General features: G+C 36.8%; 5 protein-coding genes across 5 annotated transcripts; 2 read left to right on the top strand and 3 right to left on the bottom strand.

Annotated features, from left to right (window-relative positions):
• Nucleotides 1-921: 921 nt before the first annotated feature.
• LOC130571798 (transcription factor HES-5-like) lies at nucleotides 922-2,204 on the bottom strand. Its single transcript, XM_057362989.1, has 2 exons — nucleotides 2,076-2,204; nucleotides 922-1,969 (listed from the first exon to the last, which is right to left on the bottom strand). The coding sequence occupies exons 1-2, from the start codon at nucleotides 2,136-2,138 to the stop codon at nucleotides 1,547-1,549; spliced, it is 486 nt and encodes a 161-aa protein (XP_057218972.1). The 5' UTR covers nucleotides 2,139-2,204; the 3' UTR covers nucleotides 922-1,546.
• Nucleotides 2,205-4,132: 1,928 nt separating this feature from the next.
• On the bottom strand, nucleotides 4,133-5,563 carry LOC130571800 (transcription factor HES-5-like). The gene is made up of 2 exons (XM_057362991.1): nucleotides 5,460-5,563; nucleotides 4,133-5,353 (listed from the first exon to the last, which is right to left on the bottom strand). Exons 1-2 carry the CDS (start codon nucleotides 5,520-5,522, stop codon nucleotides 4,931-4,933), a joined length of 486 nt encoding a protein of 161 aa, XP_057218974.1. The 5' UTR covers nucleotides 5,523-5,563; the 3' UTR covers nucleotides 4,133-4,930.
• A 1,683-nt stretch (nucleotides 5,564-7,246) lies between these two features.
• LOC130571801 (transcription factor HES-5-like) lies at nucleotides 7,247-8,380 on the top strand. The gene is made up of 2 exons (XM_057362992.1): nucleotides 7,247-7,359; nucleotides 7,466-8,380. Exons 1-2 carry the CDS (start codon nucleotides 7,297-7,299, stop codon nucleotides 7,886-7,888), a joined length of 486 nt encoding a protein of 161 aa, XP_057218975.1. The 5' UTR covers nucleotides 7,247-7,296; the 3' UTR covers nucleotides 7,889-8,380.
• Nucleotides 8,381-10,852: 2,472 nt separating this feature from the next.
• Nucleotides 10,853-11,968, top strand: her12 (hairy-related 12). Its single transcript, XM_057362993.1, has 2 exons — nucleotides 10,853-10,967; nucleotides 11,067-11,968. The coding sequence occupies exons 1-2, from the start codon at nucleotides 10,899-10,901 to the stop codon at nucleotides 11,457-11,459; spliced, it is 462 nt and encodes a 153-aa protein (XP_057218976.1). The 5' UTR covers nucleotides 10,853-10,898; the 3' UTR covers nucleotides 11,460-11,968.
• Nucleotides 11,969-13,400: 1,432 nt separating this feature from the next.
• Nucleotides 13,401-23,584, bottom strand: LOC130571791 (taste receptor type 1 member 1). The gene is made up of 7 exons (XM_057362969.1): nucleotides 23,424-23,584; nucleotides 22,331-22,622; nucleotides 21,272-22,030; nucleotides 20,914-21,135; nucleotides 20,571-20,691; nucleotides 15,437-15,807; nucleotides 13,401-13,955 (listed from the first exon to the last, which is right to left on the bottom strand). Exons 1-7 carry the CDS (start codon nucleotides 23,582-23,584, stop codon nucleotides 13,401-13,403), a joined length of 2,481 nt encoding a protein of 826 aa, XP_057218952.1.
• Between the last annotated feature and the right edge of the window lie 738 nt (nucleotides 23,585-24,322).

Genomic DNA, 24,322 nt, shown 5'->3' on the forward strand with positions numbered 1-24,322 from the left:
GCAAAGAGAAGTAGACTACTGTTGAGTAGTAGACATCGCAAAGAGAAGTAGACTACTGTTGAGTAGTAGACATCGCAAAGAGTAGTAGACTACTGTTGAGTAGTAGATATTGCAAAGAGTAGTAGACTACTGTTGAGTAGTAGACATCGCAAAGAGTAGTAGACTACTGTTGAGTAGTAGACATCGCAAAGAAACGCTGTTTGACCAGAGCTCAAAACATCGTTGGGGACCCCTCCCACCCCCACCATGGACTGTTCTCACTGCTGGTCTCTGGAAGGAGATTCCGTAGTCTGCGGAGTAGAGCAAACAGACTCAACAGCAGCTTCTTCCCATATGCTATAAGACTGCTAAATAATGTATAACTATTCCCCTTTTTTTCTTCCCCTCCCCACCCTCACACTTACCCAAGACTGCTCCCATAGGACTTTCACTCCATTACACTGTGAAATATATTTATTGTATTATATATATATATTTATATATATATAATTTATTTATTAATACAAAAGTTGCTAATACATAGGCAACTACTCTGTGCAATATATATATATTTATCTTATAGGTTTTACTTTTATGCAAAGTTTTTGTCTCTTTTTATATTGCTTATCTCATTTTTTTTCAGACTGTGTATACTGCCTCCATTTTATTCCTGTTGTGCTATGTGTCATCGCAAAGAAATTTCATTTTTGAAGGAAATCTAAAATGACAAATAAAGTCAGTCTAAGTCTAAATCTAGTTTTAATGTAATTCAATACAATTAATATACAATAAAATATTCATATACATTTAATATAAAATAAATCGTTATATTATGACCAAACATGGACCGGAAGTTAACTTCGGACCAGACACGTGCGTCCGATGAAACCGTCTATTATTAATGAATCCAACAACAGAATTCAAATATTTTTCAAATTTATTTTTATATTTTGCTTCAAATATGAAACAAAGATTGTTCCTTCGAAGAAGGTGATAACATGAGTATGCAAGAGACATATAAACTAAATCATGTGATTATATACAGCAGACCTTTACAGGGTCTGATACACACGTCAATACATACAAACATCATAAAGAATAATTAGTGCTCTTCACACACAATAAACATCTTTCAAATGAAGAAATATTTCTTATTTAATAAGAATAGCACTGAAAGTATTTCAAACAATAGAAATATATACAAACTGCTTTACGTGTGAAAGCAGTTAAACATCCTTAGGTGTAAAAAAATGAAACCCAATATGGGTGAAACTCTTGATAAAGCTCAAATGTCTAAATCAGACTTTAACTTTCCTATGACCAAATACTTTGATCTGCATTTCTTGAATGTAATAATCATTTCACATGGCAAATGATTCTGTACATTCGACAAAACATAACTGTTCAATCACAGTTACAGTAAATCATACTTTCTCAGAAAGTATGTAAACATTCTGCCAATGTAGCAGAGGTGGAAATAAATTCCTACATTAGAATTACAGCACATGTCAATCTCAGAGTGACATCTTGAATTCTGTTTGATAAACCTTAAAGTCTCCTTGTGGCTCTACCAGGGTCTCCAGAGTTGACAGCAGGCTGGAGTTTTCTCTGTGCTGTTGGTCTGACAGGCTGGTGAATTGAGTTGAGACGGGACACGTGTGTTCTTCTCTGTGGACGGCTGCATGTTGAGGAAGAGCTTCAGCAGTCTTCTGTGGGACTGAGTCTGCACTTGACACTGAGACAGAAAGTTGACGCTCTCCTGAACACATCTGGAGGAACCCTCACTAGCTGCCGGAGAGCAGGTGGACAGATTGTGTGACTTCTGCTGCTGTCGTCTCAAGAAATCAACCGTCATCTCCAGGATTTCAGCTTTCTCCTGTCTGGAGTCGGGCTGTTGCTTCAGGAACTCTTCACTCAGAAGAGACTTGAGCTTCTCGATGCTGCTGTTGATACGTTCTCTGCGGATCTTCTCCACTATTGGCTTTCTCGGCTGAGGAAAGAATAAAAACACATTTAGAAACACTTATCCATATTTTTTAATAGCAGCTGTACTATACACTTAAATGTAAAATTAAATAAAATGGTCAAATTTTTACCTTATTTGTGAGTGAAATTTGTCCAGCAGTGTTGATCCTCGCTGCACTGACTGTAGGTGCCATGACTGTGTTTGTTCTCTTCAGTTCTCCATCAGGATCAGATCTGAGCTGAACTCTCTCTGTCTCTCTCCTCTGTTTATACTCTCAAATCTCCATATGAATGTGTGAGTCTGGAGTGTGCTGGAGGTTCTCACCGTCTGCAGCCAATGGAAACAGACTACTGGCACAAGGAGCAGAGGGACGCCACATGCTAAATGACATGCTTATTGCTCAGGAAACAATGAGCACATCTCCTGGGAGCAGGTGGAGGGCTGGGTGTTGGGGATAGAGAGTGTGTGAGAAAGTGGAGACCCCTCGTTCAAAGCTTTGTTTGTTGTCCGACATCGGGGTCATTTATTGACAAAGCCTGTGTCGTTTCTACTGGAAACTTCCCAGCACACGTTACATCTCAACATAATTCAGTTCATATCTCGCAGAGAGCATCTAAATTGATTTCATCTTGAGGCATCATCTCTGGTGGATGTAGTTTATAGTCGTAGATAAAGAGCTCTCTAGGGAAATTTGGGCATGGCGGTGGTGACAACAGAAAGCTGAGGTGTGGTCAGGTTGTCCTTGGCTGTACATTAACATCAATAGACAAATATAAAATTCTTCTTCTTTTACATGATTTTAGTTTTTAGAAGAGAATAATCTAGAATGTTTCTAAATCTTAAGCTATGCATTTAAACATTATTTTAACCTATTTGATGAAAAAACATGAAACTGAACACTGTATTGTTTTGTATTTGAAACACCCACTTCCGTGTAACAAAGCATTATAACTTTTTATTGTTTTTATCTCCATGGATTTACAAATTGAGATTTTTTTTTGTACTGTATTAACAAATGTTGGGTGATTTTAAAACCAATGTCCTTAAATAATGCAAAACTTCATGTTTACCTTAGCTCTGCAAATTGTGTTTAATGGGTATTTATTTACTAGACCCACAGCTTGTGATTAAATGCATAGCCCACCTTTAAAACAGTGGTTTGCATCTTTAAAAAGTATCCTCCAAATACATCTTTATTATGCCTAATGGCACAGATTCTTTACCATCTCTCCTGGGAACGTCAGCTGAAGGTCTTTTGGCCATGTTCTGAATTGCTCTTAATGAAGCATACTGTTGTTTAGATGTCTGTGAATGGGCAGAGTGTGGGAAAACTCTAGGGACTGACGTCTCAGTAAGGCATTATTTCATCAGTCAAGACTTTATTCAATAAGTCTACTACTGTCCCATTACTAATGTATTCTTAATGTGCGGGGTTTTGGGGAAGTTTGTGATATACAAATTGGAGCTCTTATATTATTAGGCAATATTTTGTTGTATATGTTGTGGAATCTCTGTTTAAAAACATGACTTCACTCATTGTGTAAAGACAAAAAAAACAATTTTTCTTGACAAAGCAATTATTGTATATTTTGCCATTTTATAAGAGCAGATCAAGTCAAGTTCACTAATTTGACTTATCCTATTTGAACATCTATAATAGTCAAAATATGCTGTTTGAAAAAATGTTCTTTAACGATTATGAAACTACTTCTTGTGTTTCTTGAGTTTTAATAGCCCTAAATACCATTATAAATTGACAATATAACATTTACATAAAACTGAGAATACATAATTATTTCTAATAATACTAATAACACAACATCCTTTTTCATTAATGTCCAAAAAGTTGCGTTCTCTATTAAAATTAAATATTTTTTTATAGTATGTAGTATATGTGCTTCTTAGTCTAAATATAATGTGGCTGTGATAAGTTATTTATATACTTAAAGGAATAGTCACCCAAAAGTGGTCCCCGTTGTCTTTCCATAGTAGGAATAAAAATGACCATGTTCAAGTCAATGGGGACCATTTTTGGGTGATCTAACAGGTTGAACTGATTACGTCCTCTGGAAAGCTAACAAAAATATAAAAAGAGATGATTTTTGACTAGACTAGACAAGTATTTTGAGTTAAACATTTGTTATGTTTGTACTGTAAAAACACAATATGAGTCGGGATATTGATTGTACAATTTAATTAGTCATAGTACTTTGATTGCTGTTCTTCACATATGAGTGACATAAATTAACATATTTGCTCAGCAAACATTCAAGAGCAATATTAGTAACAGTGACTTACTCCACACATGTAAATACATGTTTTCACAACCATGAAGAATTCATGTAATTATATTTGCATTATTAAACTATTAAACTGGAAAAAATAAAAAAATGTCTCAGACATTTAATATACAATGCACCTTCACTAAAGGTAAATCTGATTCCATTTAAAGAAAAATCCAAATCACTACAAGTGATGATTTTACATTACTGCCCTCTAAAGGGGAAAAAGCCAATTCATGTTAACACATGAAATCATTAAAAGCGACGTTTGTACATTTTATGCACAATTTAACATCTTTCAAAAAAAGAAACATATCACCTATAATGTGAGAATAGCATGCATTTCAAACAATAGAAATATAAACCAAATGCTTTCAATAAATAAAAGCAGTTTAAACCCAATATGGGTGAAAAGCTTGATAAAGCTCAAATGTCTAAATCAGACTGTAACTTTTCTATGACCAAACACTGTATCCATATTTTCCATGAAGGTAAAAATCATTTCACATGGCAAATGATTTTGAACATTTTTACAAATGTTCATACACGGTTTGAATAAAGCATACTTTCTCAGAAAGTATGTAAACATTCTGCCAATGTAGCAGAGGTGGAAATAAATTCCTACATTAGAATTACAGCACATGTCAATCTCAGAGTGACATCTTGAATTCTGTTTGATAAACCTTAAAGTTTCCTTGTGGCTCTACCAGGGTCTCCAGAGTTGACAGCAGGCTGGAGTTTTCTCTGTGTTGTTGGTCTGACAGGCTGGTGAATTGAGTTGAGTCGGGACACGTGTGTTCTTCTCTGTGGACGGCTGCATGTTGAGGAAGAGCTTCAGCAGTCTTCTGTGGGACTGAGTCTGCACTTGACACTGAGACAGAAAGTTGACGCTCTCCTGTACACATCTGGAGGAACCCTCACTAGCTGCCGGAGAGCAGGTGGACAGATTGTGTGACTTCTGCTGCTGTCGTCTCAAGAAATCAACCGTCATCTCCAGGATTTCAGCTTTCTCCTGTCTGGAGTCGGGCTGTTGCTTCAGGAACTCTTCACTCAGAAGAGACTTGAGCTTCTCGATGCTGCTGTTGATACGTTCTCTGCGGATCTTCTCCACTATTGGCTTTCTCGGCTGAGGAATGAATAAAAACACATTTAGAAACACTTATCCATATTTTTTAATAGCAGCTGTACTATACATTTAAATGTAAAATTAAATAAAATGGTCAAATTTTTACCTTATTTGTGAGTGAAATTTGTCCAGCAGTGTTGATCCTCGCTGCACTGACTGTAGGTGCCATGACTGTGTTTGTTCTCTTCAGTTCTCCATCAGTATCAGATCTGAGCTGAACTCTCTCTGTCTCTCTTCTCTTTTTATACTCTCAAATCTCCATATGAATGTGTGAGTCTGGAGTGTGCTGGAGGTTCTCACAGTCTGCAGCCAATAAGGGTGTTAGAACGACTCAAAGGAGCAGAGGCTTGCCACATGCCCAGTGAGGCATTTATTGCACAGGAAACAATGAGCTTGCCTCTTGCAGGCAGGTGGAGAGATGGATTACAGACATGAAGTTTGTGAGAAAGTGGAGACCCTATTTGAAGTCTTATGTGACGTCAAGAAACAAGCTGACGCCCAATAATGGAGCATATGGCACATATAGTATCATACTTTAGTAGCAAGTTTGTTCAAAACCTGATGCCTTGGTTTTTTCCAGCACGTCTTTCCTAAACACAAGCAAGAAAATTTGAAGTGTTTATTTTCAAAATGAGATACCTTCAAATTTTCAAAAATCATGTTTTTTTATTGTGCATTCCAATTAATATCAATCAAACTGCAGTTGGTTTGTTTTGATTTAAGCCACAATAACTAAAAAATATACAGCTAACTAACACAATAAAACACCATAAAAACATGATAACATAATTAAAAACATAATTAAAAAAAAAATTTAAACTTAAGTTTTCAAACTCTTCATTTGATCTCGTGTGAAAAGCTAATAGTCAGTGTCACAAGTTTGCTTATTTGTGACTTATAATATGAAAATCATGTGCATTGCTTGTGTCTGTTGCAAATAATACTTAAGATATATTCCAAATAAATCATTCTAGCAGATCTGCCAAAAATACGTACACAACTGCTAGGTGCCTACCACAAAATTAAAAGAAACACAATAAAGTGCTACAGGTTTTACACTTGTTACTTGTTCAGTTAGGATGGAAACGTTCAGAATGAAGTCCTGGCTGGACTTGTAATGCAGAACTGGGAGTGCAGACACCACAGCTTTCCCACAGTCTGTTCATTCACACAGACGGCTGAATAGAAGTGTGCCTCATAGAAGGCAATTAGGCATGTGTTAAGGGGACTCTGACGAAACCCCATAGGGATGTTTACAGCACACTGTCCTTAATTGAGATGGGTATTTGTTTGCATGATTGGGTTTGTTAAATTACACTTTTTCCATTATGTTGGCCCTACTGTGAGCAGCCTCACTTATTTTAATAGAGACACTTTTATTAATGGTGTCTGAAAAGATTTTCCAGAAATACTATTGAACTGTTGAATTATGAACCACAAGCTTTTTATTTTATTCTTTTTTGTTTGTTTAATATTTTGTTTTACATTCAGATAAATTACTAATAAATTATATTTGTTTAAAAAAGGTTTTTTTGCTAGGCAATTTTGCTATGATTTCATAATGCTCAGCGCAGGTCTTCTGTGTAAACGGCACGTGCCTAATCGCATAATTAATGCCAGTGGTAACATGGTTGCATTGAATAAAAGGTTTACACTTTCTCTCACACACACGCACGCACGCACAAACGCACGCACGCACGCACAATTTATTATTTTAATGGCCAGCCCTCCACCTGCTCCACGGGGACACATTCATTGTGTATGAGCAATAAGAGCTTCACGCAGCTTGAACGCACCCATTGGCTGCAGACGGTGAGAACCTCCAGCACACTCCAGACTCACACATTCATATGGAGATTTGAGAGTATAAACAGAGGAGAGAGACAGAGAGAGTTCAGCTCAGATCTGATCCTGATGGAGAACTGAAGAGAACAAACACAGTCATGGCACCTACAGTCAGTGCAGCGAGGATCAACACTGCTGGACAAATTTCACTCACAAATAAGGTAAAAATTTGACCATTTTATTTAATTTTACATTTAAGTGTATAGTACAGCTGCTATTAAAAAATATGGATAAGTGTTTCTAAATGTGTTTTTATTCTTTCCTCAGCTGAGAAAGCCAATAGTGGAGAAGATCCGCAGAGAACGTATCAACAGCAGCATCGAGAAGCTCAAGTCTCTTCTGAGTGAAGAGTTCCTGAAGCAACAGCCCGACTCCAGACAGGAGAAAGCTGAAATCCTGGAGATGACGGTTGATTTCTTGAGACGACAGCAGCAGAAGTCACACAATCTGTCCACCTGCTCTCCGGCAGCTAGTGAGGGTTCCTCCAGATGTGTTCAGGAGAGCGTCAACTTTCTGTCTCAGTGTCAAGTGCAGACTCAGTCCCACAGAAGACTGCTGAAGCTCTTCCTCAACATGCAGCCGTCCACAGAGAAGAACACACGTGTCCCGTCTCAACTCAATTCACCAGCCTGTCAGACCAACAGCACAGAGAAAACTCCAGCCTGCTGTCAACTCTGGAGACCCTGGTAGAGCCACTTTGTTTTTAACAGACAACAATGTAAACACCCATGTTCAACTCTGTTATAAGAGGACATTGTAGATCTCTTTCAAGAGAGATTATTTATAAGTATTCCTACGTTAGGAATTCACTGTATTTTTGCAATGAGTAAATCATGCTTCCATAGGGAAGCCTTCTGAATATGTGCCATGTTAGCAATGCTGAGGTTATTAAATATCTCATAATGAGATGCAATATTTGTATTTTATAAATACACACGTTTTCTATGAAGATCCACTGGATCTTATTTTTTGTAAACTTGTTCTTCTTTGAAGATTTTGTTATAGATTTAATATAATCAATTATGACTAATATAAATGCTTTTATAAAGACTAATTAAGTCATTTTGTGTTTTAAACAACTGAGAGATTTGTCAGAACAATCATGCACAACTGTAGTAAATAATACAGTAGGCCTAAATGAAGATGCCGATATCTGCACATTATATGTGAAGAAAATAAACATCAACTTTACTTCAAATGCTTTCACTGTGGTTTTGTCTTGATGCATATTCTTAAAAATTACAATGAGCAACTATACCGTTCAATATCACTTTCGATTAAATATAAAACTGAACATTTTTTATGGTGTTAACAGGTTATGCATGAAGTAGTCGCAACACAAGGGAATAGTGGTATCCAATAAAACGAAATAGTTGGGGGCATGTCTGTGAAAGTATACATTCTATAGATACATTTATACATTCACCTGCTGCCAAACCCTGTCAACTTCCAGAAAAATAAATGATTCAATTACAATAAATTGAATGTTTTAAAGTTCTCTTAACAACATGTATTCTTGTAACGCTACTGCTTCTCTGTGATGTAAACACAAACATGATCTAAATTACTTAAGGTACAATATGTGTCATTGTTAAAACGTTAAAATGTTGTTAAAAACCTTTCAACAAAGTGCAACATAGCCAGACCACTACAGGAACGTTACCACTTTAAGAAGTTTCAAGAGTTGCCACATTAAGAATTTCTAGGTTTTATTTCTAGGGCACTGGCTTGCTGGCTCCTGGGAAAATCCCAAAAGTGTTTGGACAGCATCTGAGTCCAGATGGCCTTGCTATGTCTAAAGTCTCCCCTCTAATAAAGAGAGATCAAACACCGTGACTAATGTGATGTGTAACAAGACACACTTCTTTTGTGTCCTTAATGTGGGCAGTCAATGAACAGGCTGTGGGAAAGAACTCATGGGAACCTCAGTAAAACTCTGGTGCCTTATGTCACAGGGACAATGTCTTACCAGAAAGGCCTGCTACAGGTGGTTTGGCACAATGGACTTCACTATAGAGCCACAATCACACAACTCAAATCAAAGTTTGGACAGATCGCTACTATGTGGTAAACAACATTCAATTCAAATGACACTATACTTTTTTTAAGAAATAGGTTTTGAAAAATGGATATCTTTTTTTTCTCATATTGCACACTGCAAAACTTGAACTGCTTGTTTGCTATACAACAAAGATGTGATTAACATTAGAAACGACTGCTGTTTTGCATTTGCATTATTTAACAGATAAGAACATGGTGATAACGAACCATGTACAGTATTACAGAGTATACCATAGGATGTAAAAAATAGTAAACATGTAGACATAAATACATATAAACACAGTCGATTTGTTCTACAAAAAGTAAAAAAGTTTACTTGCCTGCTTGCATACCTGTGGCTTTCCCACACTTGAGACATGAGACTCGAACTCTACACTTGTCGTCTGCTGGTCGTGTGACCGCAGCAGTAAAATCCGCAATAGCAGCAATAACAGCAAACCTACTATGTCATTGATCTCCGACCACAAGCATGGCGGGCACGAGGTGCGACTATTCATAAAGTAAATTTACCTTCATAAAGGCAGGTTAAGTTTTTGTCATTCTTATATTTTAATACTATTTAAACACTGATGTCGTGACACATGAACAGCATCTGCTTGTCAAGAAAACCTTGTGTGATGTTTTGTTGCCTGTTTGATCACACGCGTGCCAACTCTCATCCATCCACCCACCCAGTAGCTCCGTGAGAGTGTCCGTATTTGGCATGTGGACGTGACAGTTCAATCACTAACATCAATCGAGCTGACTCGTGTGGTTAACTGTTATCAAAGGCGAATAAACCTGCCCGAAAGCATCCTAAAAGTGTCGCTGGCGCTTTTGAAGTAGAGAATTTAACCACGTGTCGTTGTCGCGAGTAGGAGCCGGGTCACGCGCCGAACGGCCGGCGTCCTACATCAAAGTTCCGTGAGAGCGATTTTGAGCTACTTCGCGGTGGTGTGATGTTACACGCCGATAAATCTGCTCCGCATGCAACATAAAAACAACTTTTGTGTAAAAACAAATGCGTTTTACGTTACACATTTACAATCTATGGTTCTTTGAAAGCTGTTGTTTAAAGGTTTTTATTTAACGTGTTTTGTTTGCGCATTTTGACAGACACTTATTCAAAGTAATTCACAGTGCATTCAAAATAAACAGACAATACATTGTATCAGTTTGTGTACCATACCAGCTAAGCTACAGGAATCAACTGTGGTCAAATACACGTTATTTGGATAAGCATTCAACAAGTTGTATTTTATACAAGCAAATGCATTTGAAGACCACAAAGAACATTCACATACATATTTTGGATGGTCTATAAGAAAGAAAGTTCTGTTTTATTGTTCAAATTGTCTAAAAGAGGCCAAAACCTTCATTAAACACGATCTTTCCTATAGTGAAAGTGGCTTCCCCCTCATGCTAGATACCTTGGGAAACATTCCTTCAGTGGAAGGCCAGCAGCCAGTTGACCACAAAATTAATGTCCTCTATTGTTGTAAAGATCCCAGTCCTCTGTTCTGAGTGTGGGAACAGTAGCACAGCACAGGCCACATGGCTTGTAACGGTAATGACGCTGTATAAATACAGGGTGCTGCCCCTCAGAGAGGTTCACAACTCTTTTTGCTGCAGAGGGAAGACAAATCGTTCCTGTAAGACCATGGCTCCCCATTCAAATACACTCTCCACTTTTGACCATCTACGTTTCAATGACAGGGACAAAATTAAGGTGCGTTTACGTTCCACCCTAACTTAATTTTTTCTGAAAAGTTCATCAAAACTTGTGAATACATCTCAAAACATGTTCTACGTTCTCGTTTGCTTCCAGCTGAGGAAACCAATTGTCGAGAAGATGCGCAGGGACCGCATCAACAGCTGCATCGACCAGCTCAAAGGTCTCCTGGAGAAGGAGTTCCACAGTCGAGACCCTAACACCAAACTCGAGAAGGCTGATATTCTGGAGATGACAGTCAGCTTTCTAAGACAGCAGCTCTCGGGAGAGCTTGCACAGAGGGATTATGATGAAGGTTTCTCTAACTGCTGGCGAGCATCTGTCCACTTTCTCAGTCTTCACTCTCCTGGAGGAGGATCTGGCCGGGAGCTCCAGCATTTCCACAACGCCCAGCAAGCAAGATCAGCTATGAGCTCCACTCCTCCAGCATCCTCTAAAGCCGGTCTACAACAGGCTGATTCCAGGAGTCCCGTCTGGAGACCCTGGTAGAGACGTTAAGACTGAGAGTTGTAAACCTGAGGGACAGTTGCATTAATTTCCCTCTTAATAGTAGGATATGTTATTTCCAAAATGTATGTTGAGTCATCATATTGATAGACAGATACTTTAGACGAACATGTGTTTGTCAGTGGAAAGAGGTGGTTCTCATGTATGGCCTCTTGTTCTGTATTAATAGCTCTTAATGTGATTTTAACCACATATATTATTCTTATGTTATTATATTGTCAATGGATTTTTTATTTCGATGTATGCTTATTTAATTGAGGTTTGACTCCAGTGGAGTTTGGGTGTATGTATCAGATCTTTGAACTGGTGTTGTGCTTAAAGTTTTTTTCAGAGTATATTTCTGTTTGTGCTGAGAATTCTGTATTGTTTGTTAGATAACACATGTTGTACCTTTGATAAATGACTCCGTTTTTTGTCATTACAATCATGATTTTGTATTTTATGTTTTGCAAATGTAAGCTCTTATGTCAACTATGTTCTCTTAATAAAATTCGACGTTATCAAATAATGGATTTGAGAGGTTTTCATAAATGTTTATGCTTCAGACTCGAAGCTGAAAATTCTCAATGTTGAGAATTAGTTATTTGCTGAGGTCATAAATAGAAAAGACTTAATAATGGAAATATAGGATTTGTTACAAGTCAATTATATTAATATAGAGGACTACATGTGACTTTATTTCATGACTTTATATCAACTTTATTTCAGCTAATCTACTAACTGTGATGTAAATAGGTTTCATCTACATTTTTGTGTATAAACGGTTTTGTTTCATTTAATCAATTTTTAATAATTTTGTATTTATAAACACATACTGTACACATACATGCATACAGTATATTAAAATATATATAAAATATAAACATTAATAAACATCTATAAATAGTTTCAATTATTGGTAAATGTAAATAAATACATGTAAATATTTCCTAAATATATATACACATGTATGTGTATGTTTTTATAAATACAAAATTAATATGCACAGTACACAGACATACAGTATATTATGTAAACACAAACTTTTATATTATGTAAACACAAAATTAATTGCTTGACAGCCCATTTTTTTAAATAAAATTTCATACATTTTAATAGTTCTGTCAAATAACGCAGATTATATTTATTATTTTGGATAATTAATAATCAATTATGATAGAATATGCATTTATATTGCTGTTTTCGAAGCACAACTGTACATTTCAAGTTCCCTAATAACTCTAGATCTATATAAGATATACCAGCACACATGCTGCATTAAATGATGTCAAGCAAACACAATTACACCCTCCAGACACAGGCACACGTCTATTGTTAAATCTCCTGAGAATATCACACTCACAATGGGACAGTAGTGTGGGAAACACTTCAGTGCACCCAGCTCACACGTTGTGGGGTCAATGGAGATGACCCTCCTAACAACGCTTTATCCCATTTTATTTTCCCAGGGGCGATAAAACTGTGTGTGTCATTGAACATTAAAGGATAATCACACGAGACACATACACTGATATCTGATACGAGACTATTCTTAAACTGCATATTTACTATATTATTTACAGACAAACAGGACATTTGAAGCCATCTGCAAGACTGTGATTTAAATCAGCTGCCCAATTAAACCTTTTCTCAAAGTTCTTTAGAGTGAAACCGGGCACCCATGCTCAGCACATAACAGATGTTTGCCCATGGTTGCCAGATTTGTTGCTCTGCCCTTTTCGGTAGCTAACACAATTATGCTTTTACAGTCATTCTCCCACTAGCTAAGCATATGCCAAGCAGTCACGGTCAAAAGAGAATCAGAGTATCGCTGTTGATATAAGACTGAAACTAGGATTATGTTGCGCCTTATTGTGAGTGACCTTAAATGGATTACAGCTAATGTTGAAAGGGACAGTGCATGGCAAACCCTAGAGGCAGATTTCACTGTTTGGCCATGGTGTACATCTGAATACAGTTTTGAAAGTGGGCAGTTGTATTCATTTGGGGCTTTATCAAGATGATATACACCTTTGGCAAAAAGTAGCCTCCGTGTATCCCAAGCACACTGGTGAGAATGGCACCTACATAGAGGGCCATAGAAAAGCTCCCTCTAGAAACGCAGTAAGCTGTGAAGAACGTGATCCAAGAAATCATATATATCATGAGACTAAATGTAATGCATTTGGCCTCGTTGTAATTGGCCGGCAGATCTTTTCCCATGTAGCTCATGCAGAAACAAACTAAGCTTAAGACAGCCACAAAAATGAGCTCGGCAAATGCCCCGACAGATAGAGTCTTACTGCACTCGAGAACAACACTGTCATGGTAGAAATCAAAGTCCTGAGATGGAAATGGAGGGTCTATGACCATGCGAAGAAAGGAGATGAAGAACTCCAGCAATGAGGAGATGAAGATGAACATCTCTGGGCCACGGTTCTTAGCCCAGGTCTCGTAGTATCTTGGCAGCTTGGAGGACCATTTAAAGATACAGACCACCTTAAATAAAGGGATTGCTTGAGATCATGATGGTTGTAATACATGAGACCTGTTGAGTATGAATATTGTTTTATAATATTAAATTAACTTATGGTCATAATTAAATATGCTAATAATATAAAATATTCCATTAACATGCCAAACAGTAAATTAAAGGGAAATCCTTGGAAAAAGAAATATACTTCAAGTTCATTTTAAGTATACTTAAGTAAAGTTCATGTATACATTTTAAGTATACTTCATGTACAGTAGTAAGAATCAATTACTAGTGGTATACTTGTAATTATAAAACGGTCAGCTCTGGTCCTTGATTCTGATTGGCTGAGCGGAGTTCTAAGCCATTATAAAATACCTCAATATATAACGGCTGACCGCATCACATAGCCTAAATATAATTTTATTTACTTTATTTGATGAAACCTTGCTAAGCATATGGAATAACCGTTTTATAAAAGCAATAAGCCCCGCGAAGCAGTGGGTTACAGTGCATTTTATAACAGCTACGGGGTTTTAGGCACGACGCGCCTTAGCTGTTATAAAATGCACTGTAACCCACTGCTTCGCGGGGCTTATTGCTTTAATATACTTCAATATTTAAATACAACTTGGGCCAAAATTTTAGGTTATATACTTTTATGTGTACCTTAAGTGTAAGATAGTAAACTTTAAGTACACAACTAGTTTTTGTTTGTACTGCATCTACACTACACGTGAACTTTAGGTATAGGCCTACTCATAGATTGCAAGTTAATAATTGTAGCACATTTTTAACGTATGAAAATAAACTTTGATATGCTCTTCAGTATTTGGGATTTATATTGCACGTATACAACATAACATCATACTTATAGTTAAATATTTCTGTATTATATTTACTGTAAAAATTAAACATGTAAGTATACAAGACAGTATGTAAAAGTATTTAACGGGCTACTTAATCAAAAGATTAAAATTATACAGGTCAAGTACACTTTGAAAACTCATTACTATTATACTTGCATATCTCGATCAAGTACAAGTACAAGATTAAGTACAAGTACAGACCAAATATGCTTAGAGCTATCTGTCACTATAAGTCTAGTAAACTTTTAAGTATATATTTTTTAAAAGTACATAGTTTATTTCTAAGAAGTACATAAAAAGTAAACTGAAAGTTTATTTCTAAGAAGTACATAAAAAGTAAACAAAGTATACTTAAGTATAAATAAGTGTAATAATAGTGTACTTTTTAGTAAGGGCAGCTAAACATATTATCTTGACCTCTTAGAACTTAGAACAGCTTTAAAGGGACTAAAGCTTAAACGTTAAAGTCGACAAAACTGTATGGTGTGCGCCCTCTGCTGGTCATACTGTAAACAACATCTTTATATAGACGTTCCAATTGAAAACTTGAAAAATTATAGTAAATATTATACAGAAATTACTTGCACTATACTTTAAACAGCTCTAATTCTATGTCCTCTCTATAGATCCCTGTGTACCTGAAAGGAGCGCACAGTCACACATGCCAGGCAAACAGTGATGCTGATGATGAAGAGTGGCTGTTTGAGGAGACAACCGATTTGAGAGGGTCTACCAAAGTGGCAAAGTGTGCTGCTGGAGGCCACGGTTAGAGATGCCAGCATCAGCAGGCAGATCTTCCCTCCAGCTGACTTCACCACAGGAGTATTAAGGTTCAACAGGAAGATGAGAGCTGTACTTATGGTGAGAAACAGGGTCACAGCCAGATATGCGAGCAGGGATAAAGAGAGCAGAGAGTCCCATGGCAGGTACAGCTCTGTTCTCTGGAGACATGTCTCGCTCTCCGATTCAGACCACTCTTCTGTGGCACAGGGTTGGCAGCTAGTGTAGCCTAAGATACACAAAGTCAGGCAAGCACAGAAAAAACACAAAACAAACAAGTGCAGTGATTTGATAGTGCCACAGTTTACAATCTTTATAACACTGACTATGAATAGTTCTTCATAGTTATTTATGCATATTAACCCCAACAACTTTGAGGCCATTATTTTCCATTGTATGGACACAAAACCACTGAGACATTTCTTAAAATATCTTCTTTTGTGTTGCACAAAAGAAAAGGTCATATACAGGTTTTGATTGACATGAGGGAGAATAAATGAAGACAAAATGTTTACTTTTGGGTAAACTGTTCCTTTAAAGTATAGGAGAAAAGATTTTTAAGTTCACCCCAAAATACTTTTTTGTTTATTTTTTACTCACTCTTGTGTCATTCCAAACATGTATGACTTTATTTCTTCTGCAGAACACAAAAGAAGATATTTTGAAGAATGTTGGTAAGCAAACAACATTGCCCTACATTGATTTCCATTGTATGGACACAAGACCCGAGTCATTTCTCAAAATATCTCCTTTAGTGTTTCATTGAAGATTTTGAACGACATGAGGATGAATAAATGTCAGATTTTTATTTTTGGGTGAACTGTCCCTTTGAACTGTTCTAAAAAATCACAAAGCAGCTTAATACGGTGGACCACTAGTGCACATGACAAGGAAATTTAGAAAGCAAATATAAGTTCACAACACAACGGAATCGAGTCACAACGGAATAAAACCACAACACAACGGAATCGAGTCACAACACAACGGAATAAAGCCACACAACACAACGGAATCGAGTCACAACACAACGGAAATGCTCCCGACCACTAGGGGGTAGTGGTGGGCGATACTGTAAAATTTAGTATCGATCCGATACCAAGTAAATGCAGGGCCAGTATTGCCGATTTCGAAACCGATACCAAAAGTTTTAAAAAGCATTCACTTTAACTTACATGTACTTTCCTGTAGATGAAATGTCATGATTTATCAGATAAATGCATTATTAATATGCTAAATCTGAATACATTTTCATGACCACTAAAATATTTTGTGATTTGTGCTCTTAATGTGCCTGTAGGCTAATTAATCGTGTAGATGTTAAAACACTGGACATCATTTAAACCAAATAAATCTATTTATTTAGTTATTTATTCCTGTAATCGAATTTGCAAACATGAATTTTGCACCCAATTATTACTGGAAATAGTAACAATAACAGATTAACAGAACAGAAAAACGATATATAACAAAACAATTTCTCGTTATCCCAGTACTATTTCTCTAGCTTTAAAAAAAACCAAAGTGGACAAAATTATTACTCAAGAACAAAGATTTTAAAACTGCTTTTCCGTTTTTGTTCAGTGTTATGTTTAGAACAAATTAATATGTTTCCCTTTCATTACACTTTTTTAAGTGAATTTATAAACAAAGTGCACACAATTGAGCCAAAGAGACACAAAGTAAATAAAGTGCTTAAATAATAAAGTACTTTCAATCTTTGGCTTTTTACCCCCAAAGGCCCACTGCCATACATCGCAGTTCGCAGTGTTTTTATTCACCGAGGTGAAAAAACTCCACACGATGCTCCTCTTCTCTTCGCTGGCTGCAGCAGCGTCTGCGCGCTTGCGCTTGGCTTTGCTGAGTCACGTGATAGCGGACTACAAAACACAGCAGGGCAGGGAGGAGCAACGTGTGCAAAACTAGGTGTATGGGAAATAGTTTTTCTACATTATACAATTATTAGCTACAGTAGTAAATAAATAAAATCAATACTACTAAAAAAGTAGTAATAAAATAAAATTTTAGTAAAAACTAAAAACACATCAGTATCGATATTTTCATGTTAGGATCGATCCTTTTCGATACAACCTCAGTATCGAAAGTATCGATACTTCAGGATCGATCCGCCCACCACTACTAGGGGCACTTTCGGCATGATAAAGCTAGGTCATGCCGGGTAGGAGGTGCGCGTTTTGCTGGGGGTTGTTTTAGTGGTTTTGGTAGCCTGTTTTGCTTGTGTAAAGTATTTAAAAGGAAAGTGTGCTCTACTATGGAAAAACTGAATGTCAATGGCAAACAATCTCTTATGAACAAATTTGCACAGCGCTTTTGAATGCTTGATTTTGATTGGCTAGTCATGACATTCTAATGTATGTTATGGCCCTTTCACCAGACTTAGCAGTTGGACAGAGTTGCTGCTCTGCTGCTGTCTCTCATAGTGAAAATGTCTCTGGGCGGACGTTTAAGGTCACTAACCAGCCTGAAGTTGATGTATATTTTAAATATGCAGGCAATTTTTGCGGTAATGACTAATACTAATGACGCTCATTTTAGGCACAGTTTACTATGACATTTTGCACGTATCGTGTATTTTAACTTGCAAATCAACCCACTCTGTATTCTTTATTTAAATCTCTGTATTTGTCTTCTTTTTGTTAGGTCATATAACTTCGGGAATTCCATTATTAAAACTATGTTCTCCGTGTTTTGAGCTCACTAAAATGTTTAGGTTAATGCCAGCGTGGATGCCAGTGGAAGGATTTTGGGCACCGCTTGCGCACCACCTCCGTGCCGCCAACGAAACCCTCGCGTTTTGCAGTTTACCACATGTCTCCCACTGAAAATGAGCTATAGACATTCATGACTGCCGCTCAAAACTAATAACAGACGATAATCCCGGTGCTTCGAATCACCTTGACCAGCAGAGTTCACACAAACATCATATATATACTGTAAATACACCATAAGATTATATTTACATTGCATTGTCGCCTATTTGCATTGACATTCTGCCTTAACAACCAGCATATGAGTTAACCTCCGCTGCTTCTATATAGCTAGCCTACATAATTTGGATTGAAAGAATGAATTCCAAAACCTCCACTGACATACCCGGGTATCGTACACTCGTAGAGTTTTTTTTAACTGTGTATACGTGTTTAAATGATTTTAAGTGCTAGAAACTGTATTGTGAGCTATACATTGGTCGTATTTACAATAGGCTAAGCGTTAAAAATGAAATGATTTCTTTAACGTTGAAATTAAAGAATTAAATGAAAATATGTTTTTCATGCTTTGCTTCTATTGTGTGTATATGAATTGAAATAATCAAGACTACGGCCAAAAACGATTTAATCAGAAATTAAACGATGAGCATTGAAAGGAAAATATTTAGTTTTTTTATTTTATTTTATTACTTATTTTCTTTGGTAAATGCAGAACAACAAACAGCAATGATGTGCATTAAAAACAACGTTTTTTCCTTGATTACACCATCTTTAGCTAAATTTTGTCAAACGGAATACGGAAATAAATGTCTGTGTCCACATTTATTTATAATTGTATACATTATTTAACCTTTGGTTAAATAATTTATATTTACCATGCCATTTATATTTGCCTTAATTTATATTTACCATGGCCACCTGCGACTGACATTATGAATGCACTTGAAACGATGAGGAACACAGGAAAAATTTGAGAAAATCTGACAAAAATACAAATGAATAAGCTATTATTGGGTTATTATTATATACATGTTTTTAAATGACAAACACGGCTGTTTTCGAGGAAAATACACGTTTTATTATTTACAAAATGCAGAAAAACACACAGCAGCAGCTGCAATTACAACGAAACGTTTTCCTACATGAAAAAGGATAGCCATCTTAAGCTAAATATTGTCAATCGAAAATAAAAGCTATTGTTTACGCTGTGTGTGTGTGTGTCTGTGTGTAAGGGTACAGAAGAATATACAGTCTTGTTTTAAACATGGCTAAGCAATCAAATTTCGATCCAGCGATCAAAACACGTTGTATTTTTTATTATTATTTTGAAGTACTTTTCAACTTTAAGTCTGCATTTAGATCCCGACATTGCCACAGTCTGCTATCTCAGTTTCAGTGTGCAAGCTCTGGACTTAGTCTGCATTCGTTTTTTTTACTGTTACGAATAATTGATTATTCTATTCAATATTGTTTTCATTACCAATTTATTTAACCTTTATTATGCATGCATAACCTCTAAAACAATTAACGCATAACCAAGTGTAAAAAAACGTGAGCATTGCGGTTTTATGACTAACGAAACTGGAATATAATGTAGAGCTTGCTCATCTAATAGATCAATAGATTTGTTGGTTTAGCATAAAGTCCAGTCGTCATCAGTAATTTAATGTGTTAATGTGTATAGTGGTCTGAAGCAATCGTGTGCTCTTTTCTGACTGTCAAAGACTAGAATCCGCTCCAGTTGAAAGAAAAAGTCTTAGAATGTTTGTCCTCGGCTTTAATAATCAGCGTGAAAATCCTTAATGCTCTCCCGGATCTCTCAAGCGCTGCTGTCTGCACTGAACCAAGCACGGAAGTGCTGAATGTGCCCATAAAAATATAGAACAACAATAAGAACTTTGGTGCCCCCTAGTGGTCGGGAGCATTTCTGTTGTGTTGTGGCTTTATTCCGTTGTGTTGTGGCTTTATTCCGTTGTGTTGTGACTCGATTCCGTTGTGTTGTGGCTTTATTCCGTTGTGTTGTAGCTTGATTGCGTTGTGTTGTGAACTTATATTTGCTTTTTAAATTTCGTTGTCATGTGCACTAGTGGGCCACCGTAGGGGCTTTAGAGGGATAAAAGCTTAAACGTAAAAGTAGTCCAAACTGAATGGTGTGCGCCCTATTCTGGTCATACTGTAAACAACATCTTTAAATAGCCATCCTCCTCCGTTTCAACTGAACACTTAAACTTTTCTTGTAACTGCATGATTTTGTGGGTGTTTGTACCTGATTTGTTGAGGAAGGTAAAAGCAGGGCATGCCATGCAGTCAAAGCAGCATCTATGCTGTCCTGTCTGGAGCTGTCTGTTTCCGAACGGACACTCTGGAGAACACAGGGATTCAGGAACCTGAACAGGGCAAAACATTCCATAATTAAATTCCATGAAACATTACATGCATTGCGATTTCTAAACAAACAAACAAACATCTGCTAAATGAGTAATATATGAGTATAACCAGTCCCAGTCAGACTGAAAATTATTTTATATTGTGATAGTACTATTTTTTAACTAACAATGAATATGCCAGCAAATTCTAGATATAGGCTACATGGATATACATAGTCTTACACTGCTCACAGGCGACACCGGTCCTCTCCATTGTATCTGGGAAGCGTCTAACTGAAGCTCAATTGGATCTGGACTGTAACTTCCAATTACTTTATATGACCATTGGTCGTCTTTCCAAATCCACGTCACTAAATCATACCCTGTGATAGGGTCTCCATTTTTATCAAAATAAAACAATGTGTTTTGAATTGAGAATCGAACCTTTTTCAGTTGTTGATAGACCTGAGGGAAGAAACAAAGACGACATCAGAAATGATCCGCTAAACAAGACAGCTTTAACCAGCCTATCTTAGTTAAATTCCTGTAACACACATTATGATTTTGATATTTTACTTGATTGTTATTTGGAAGCATTTACCTCCCAGGGCTCCACTTTAGATTTCTGACATCGTTCAGAGTTGCAGTTCAGAACCTTGTGCAGTGCATGAGCCACTGCATATACAGCCTTATACACATTAAAAGAGGACACAATGTCATATGGCTCCAAAGAAAAGCCTTGTATTGCCATTTGGTACAGGTCTGTGTTTTGCAGGCATGGGACATCAAAGTTGACGGTACCATTTGAAGGCCCAGCGTCTACAAGCCCGGGCACGGAAAGCCTTTCAAAATCTTCAAACCCCTTAAATTCAGTATATTTTACAGAGACACCGATGACAGTCCCTATCGTACTGATTCCTGGGATGTTACGTATTATTGACGCCACTGACCAATCCTCCGTTCCAATCCACACTTTCCCTGTCACGTTTTGTTCAATAACAAAGGGAAAGAACCCACTAGCCCTTCTCTTGTTAGAAAAGACAACTATGGTGTTGACTTTGGTTTTAATGATGTTTTTGACCATGTCTTGCATGTATTTTTTTGTCTTGTCGGTTACAGCCGGTATTATACCTTGGTATGCAATGCATATATCGTGAAGTGAAGCTTGCTGGGAAAGACTTTGCATTCCTTGCAAACCATATGAATTGTCACTGCCGAGAAGGGCAATCCAGGTCCAGTTAAATCGACTGAGAATATGTATCATCGCATCCACCTGGTTCTTGTCACTGGGGATGGTGCGGAAGAACGACGGATAGATAAGCTTATTGCTCAGCAATTCATTTGAGGCCTCGTAGGAGATCTGCATAGCAAAGAGAAAGATTATTGGAACTATGTATCAGACAGTAAGAAATCCCTACCAGAGAAAAAATTAAATTGCAGAAATGGATTTAAATGTATTAGTTTGAATGGAAACTCTGGTCTCTGTTGGTTTCTATTGTAAAGGCTGGGAACCAATAGAATATCATAACATCCTATTTAAATGAATTGCACTACAAAAATGGTTTTAAACAGTTATCTATAATGGTAATCAAAAACATTAAACATGATATGAATTCAATTAACATACAACATATGTTAAATATACATATTCATGGGGTACCTGAGGCATTAGGACTGCACCCAGAGCAGCGGCTGGTGTAAAGGAGTAAGTACTGCTGTCAGGTCCGATGACGGCCACGGCGAGGTTCTCCACACCTGATCTATTGCGCTGTTTGGTCAGCAGGTCCAGGGTTGCCAGATTACTGGCTGGAAGGGAGCATAAATCATAAGTCTGGTAGCCAAGCGTGAGCCCAGGTAGAAGTCTCTTATCTGAAATGTTGTTGTTGTTGATCTCTTCCACGGCATATCTAAGGGCTTGCACCAGATGATATCCATGCTTGTTGGTCAGTCCTCTAAAGACAAAAATTGAAGTGGTGTTTACATTCATTTTAGACTGACGAATATCTGAATAAGAATCAGAATAAGCTTCATTCGCCAAGTGTTCACACGCACACAAGGAATTTGTTCTGGTTACAGGAGCTCTGTTGTCTTATACACGCAGTATATACATAACACAAGAAATAGTAAAGAAAAGAGGAGAGAAAATGAACAAATAACGTAAAAATGTGAAATGAAAATACAAATGTATGGAAGACTGCACATTTCTTGTACAATCTTGTCTTTGATTTTAAGTAATGTATCAAATATTGTTGCAAATTCTGACAATTTCAACTTGTGATAAGTATAATGTAGTTATTTATAGACTTTTATAGACTAAGCAATGTTGTGCTATGGTTTTTTTCAGCCAGTTTGGATACAGTTTTAAAATGAAGTTATATTACAGCTGTATAACTTCAAACTATAATGGCTAAAAATCTAGTCTGTGTAACATTTAAGGAATATAAAAAATACATAGATAACAAAAAAATGTATTGGGGTAAGTCTGTGAAAATGTGAAACAATGAACAATACATCCACAGCATTTATTAATCTTAGTTCATGTTAATTTCAGCATTTTCTAATACATTTTTTAAATACAACGTTGTAATTATATTAGTTAATGCACCATGAACTAACATAAAAAAACAATATTGTTCATTGTTAGTTCATGTTAGTTAATAATATATAACTAATGTTCACAAATACAAGCTTTACCCAATTAAGATTCAGCATTAATACACCAAAGCAAATATTTCTAAGATGATCATTCTTACTGTTTACAGTCGGTCACATGAGGTGTAGATGGGACGGCAGAATCTGAATTATGAAGTGGGAACCATCCAGAGATGATATAATCTCCTGCATGGTTGAGCCCTGCATCACAGAACCTGAAACGACAGAGTAAGAACACAAAGCAGAGTAGCATCTCACCCATACTTCCTCTAATGAGCGATTCAGACAGCCATGGATTTATATGTGCTTTCTGTTTACACCAATCCACTGTTTTCCATGCTCTGATGGTGCCAAACATTTGCATGAATAATCTGTAATTGTCACAGCCAGATTCGTTTGCCTGGGGTAATGTGTTTGTCACCACTAAATACACTTATCAAACAAAAAAGAACGTTTTCCGAGGGAAAAAAAGTGACTTCTGTATCAACAACTAAACCACAATGGATGGATTTGCCTGCCTGTCTCGCCAGCATAATCCCACAGACCACAGTTTTCATTTGTCTTCTGGACTGATTGTAAACCACCCAGACCCAGATTTTGACCCAGACGGCAGGCAAATTCATGTAAAGAGGGTGAGATTTACTCAATCATGCAAAACCCACATTTCCATGTGAAATCATCTGGAAAAATACAAACAATATGCACAGTCACAAAATAGTGTTATAATACACATTGTAGATGTATGGACAAGTAACACTTGCATTGTTTGTACTAACATTGTAAACATTACACACGTTTAGCAGTAATTCTGAAAAAACGGACATTTAGGACTTTCTCAAGCTCTGCATTTTATTCCCCATCTGATTGGGATGTTCACCCTGAAGTAAGAGAATGTTTTGGTTTTGTATTGTATGAAGTTGTAGTTTTTGTACAGCTGCTTTGAAAAGTGATGGATTCTGAAAAGCACTATTATAAATTTTATAAATAATTATAAAATGCG

The sequence above is a fragment of the Triplophysa rosa genome, linkage group LG21 (assembly GCF_024868665.1).
Source record: "Triplophysa rosa linkage group LG21, Trosa_1v2, whole genome shotgun sequence".
Classification (NCBI taxonomy): domain Eukaryota; kingdom Metazoa; phylum Chordata; class Actinopteri; order Cypriniformes; family Nemacheilidae; genus Triplophysa; species Triplophysa rosa.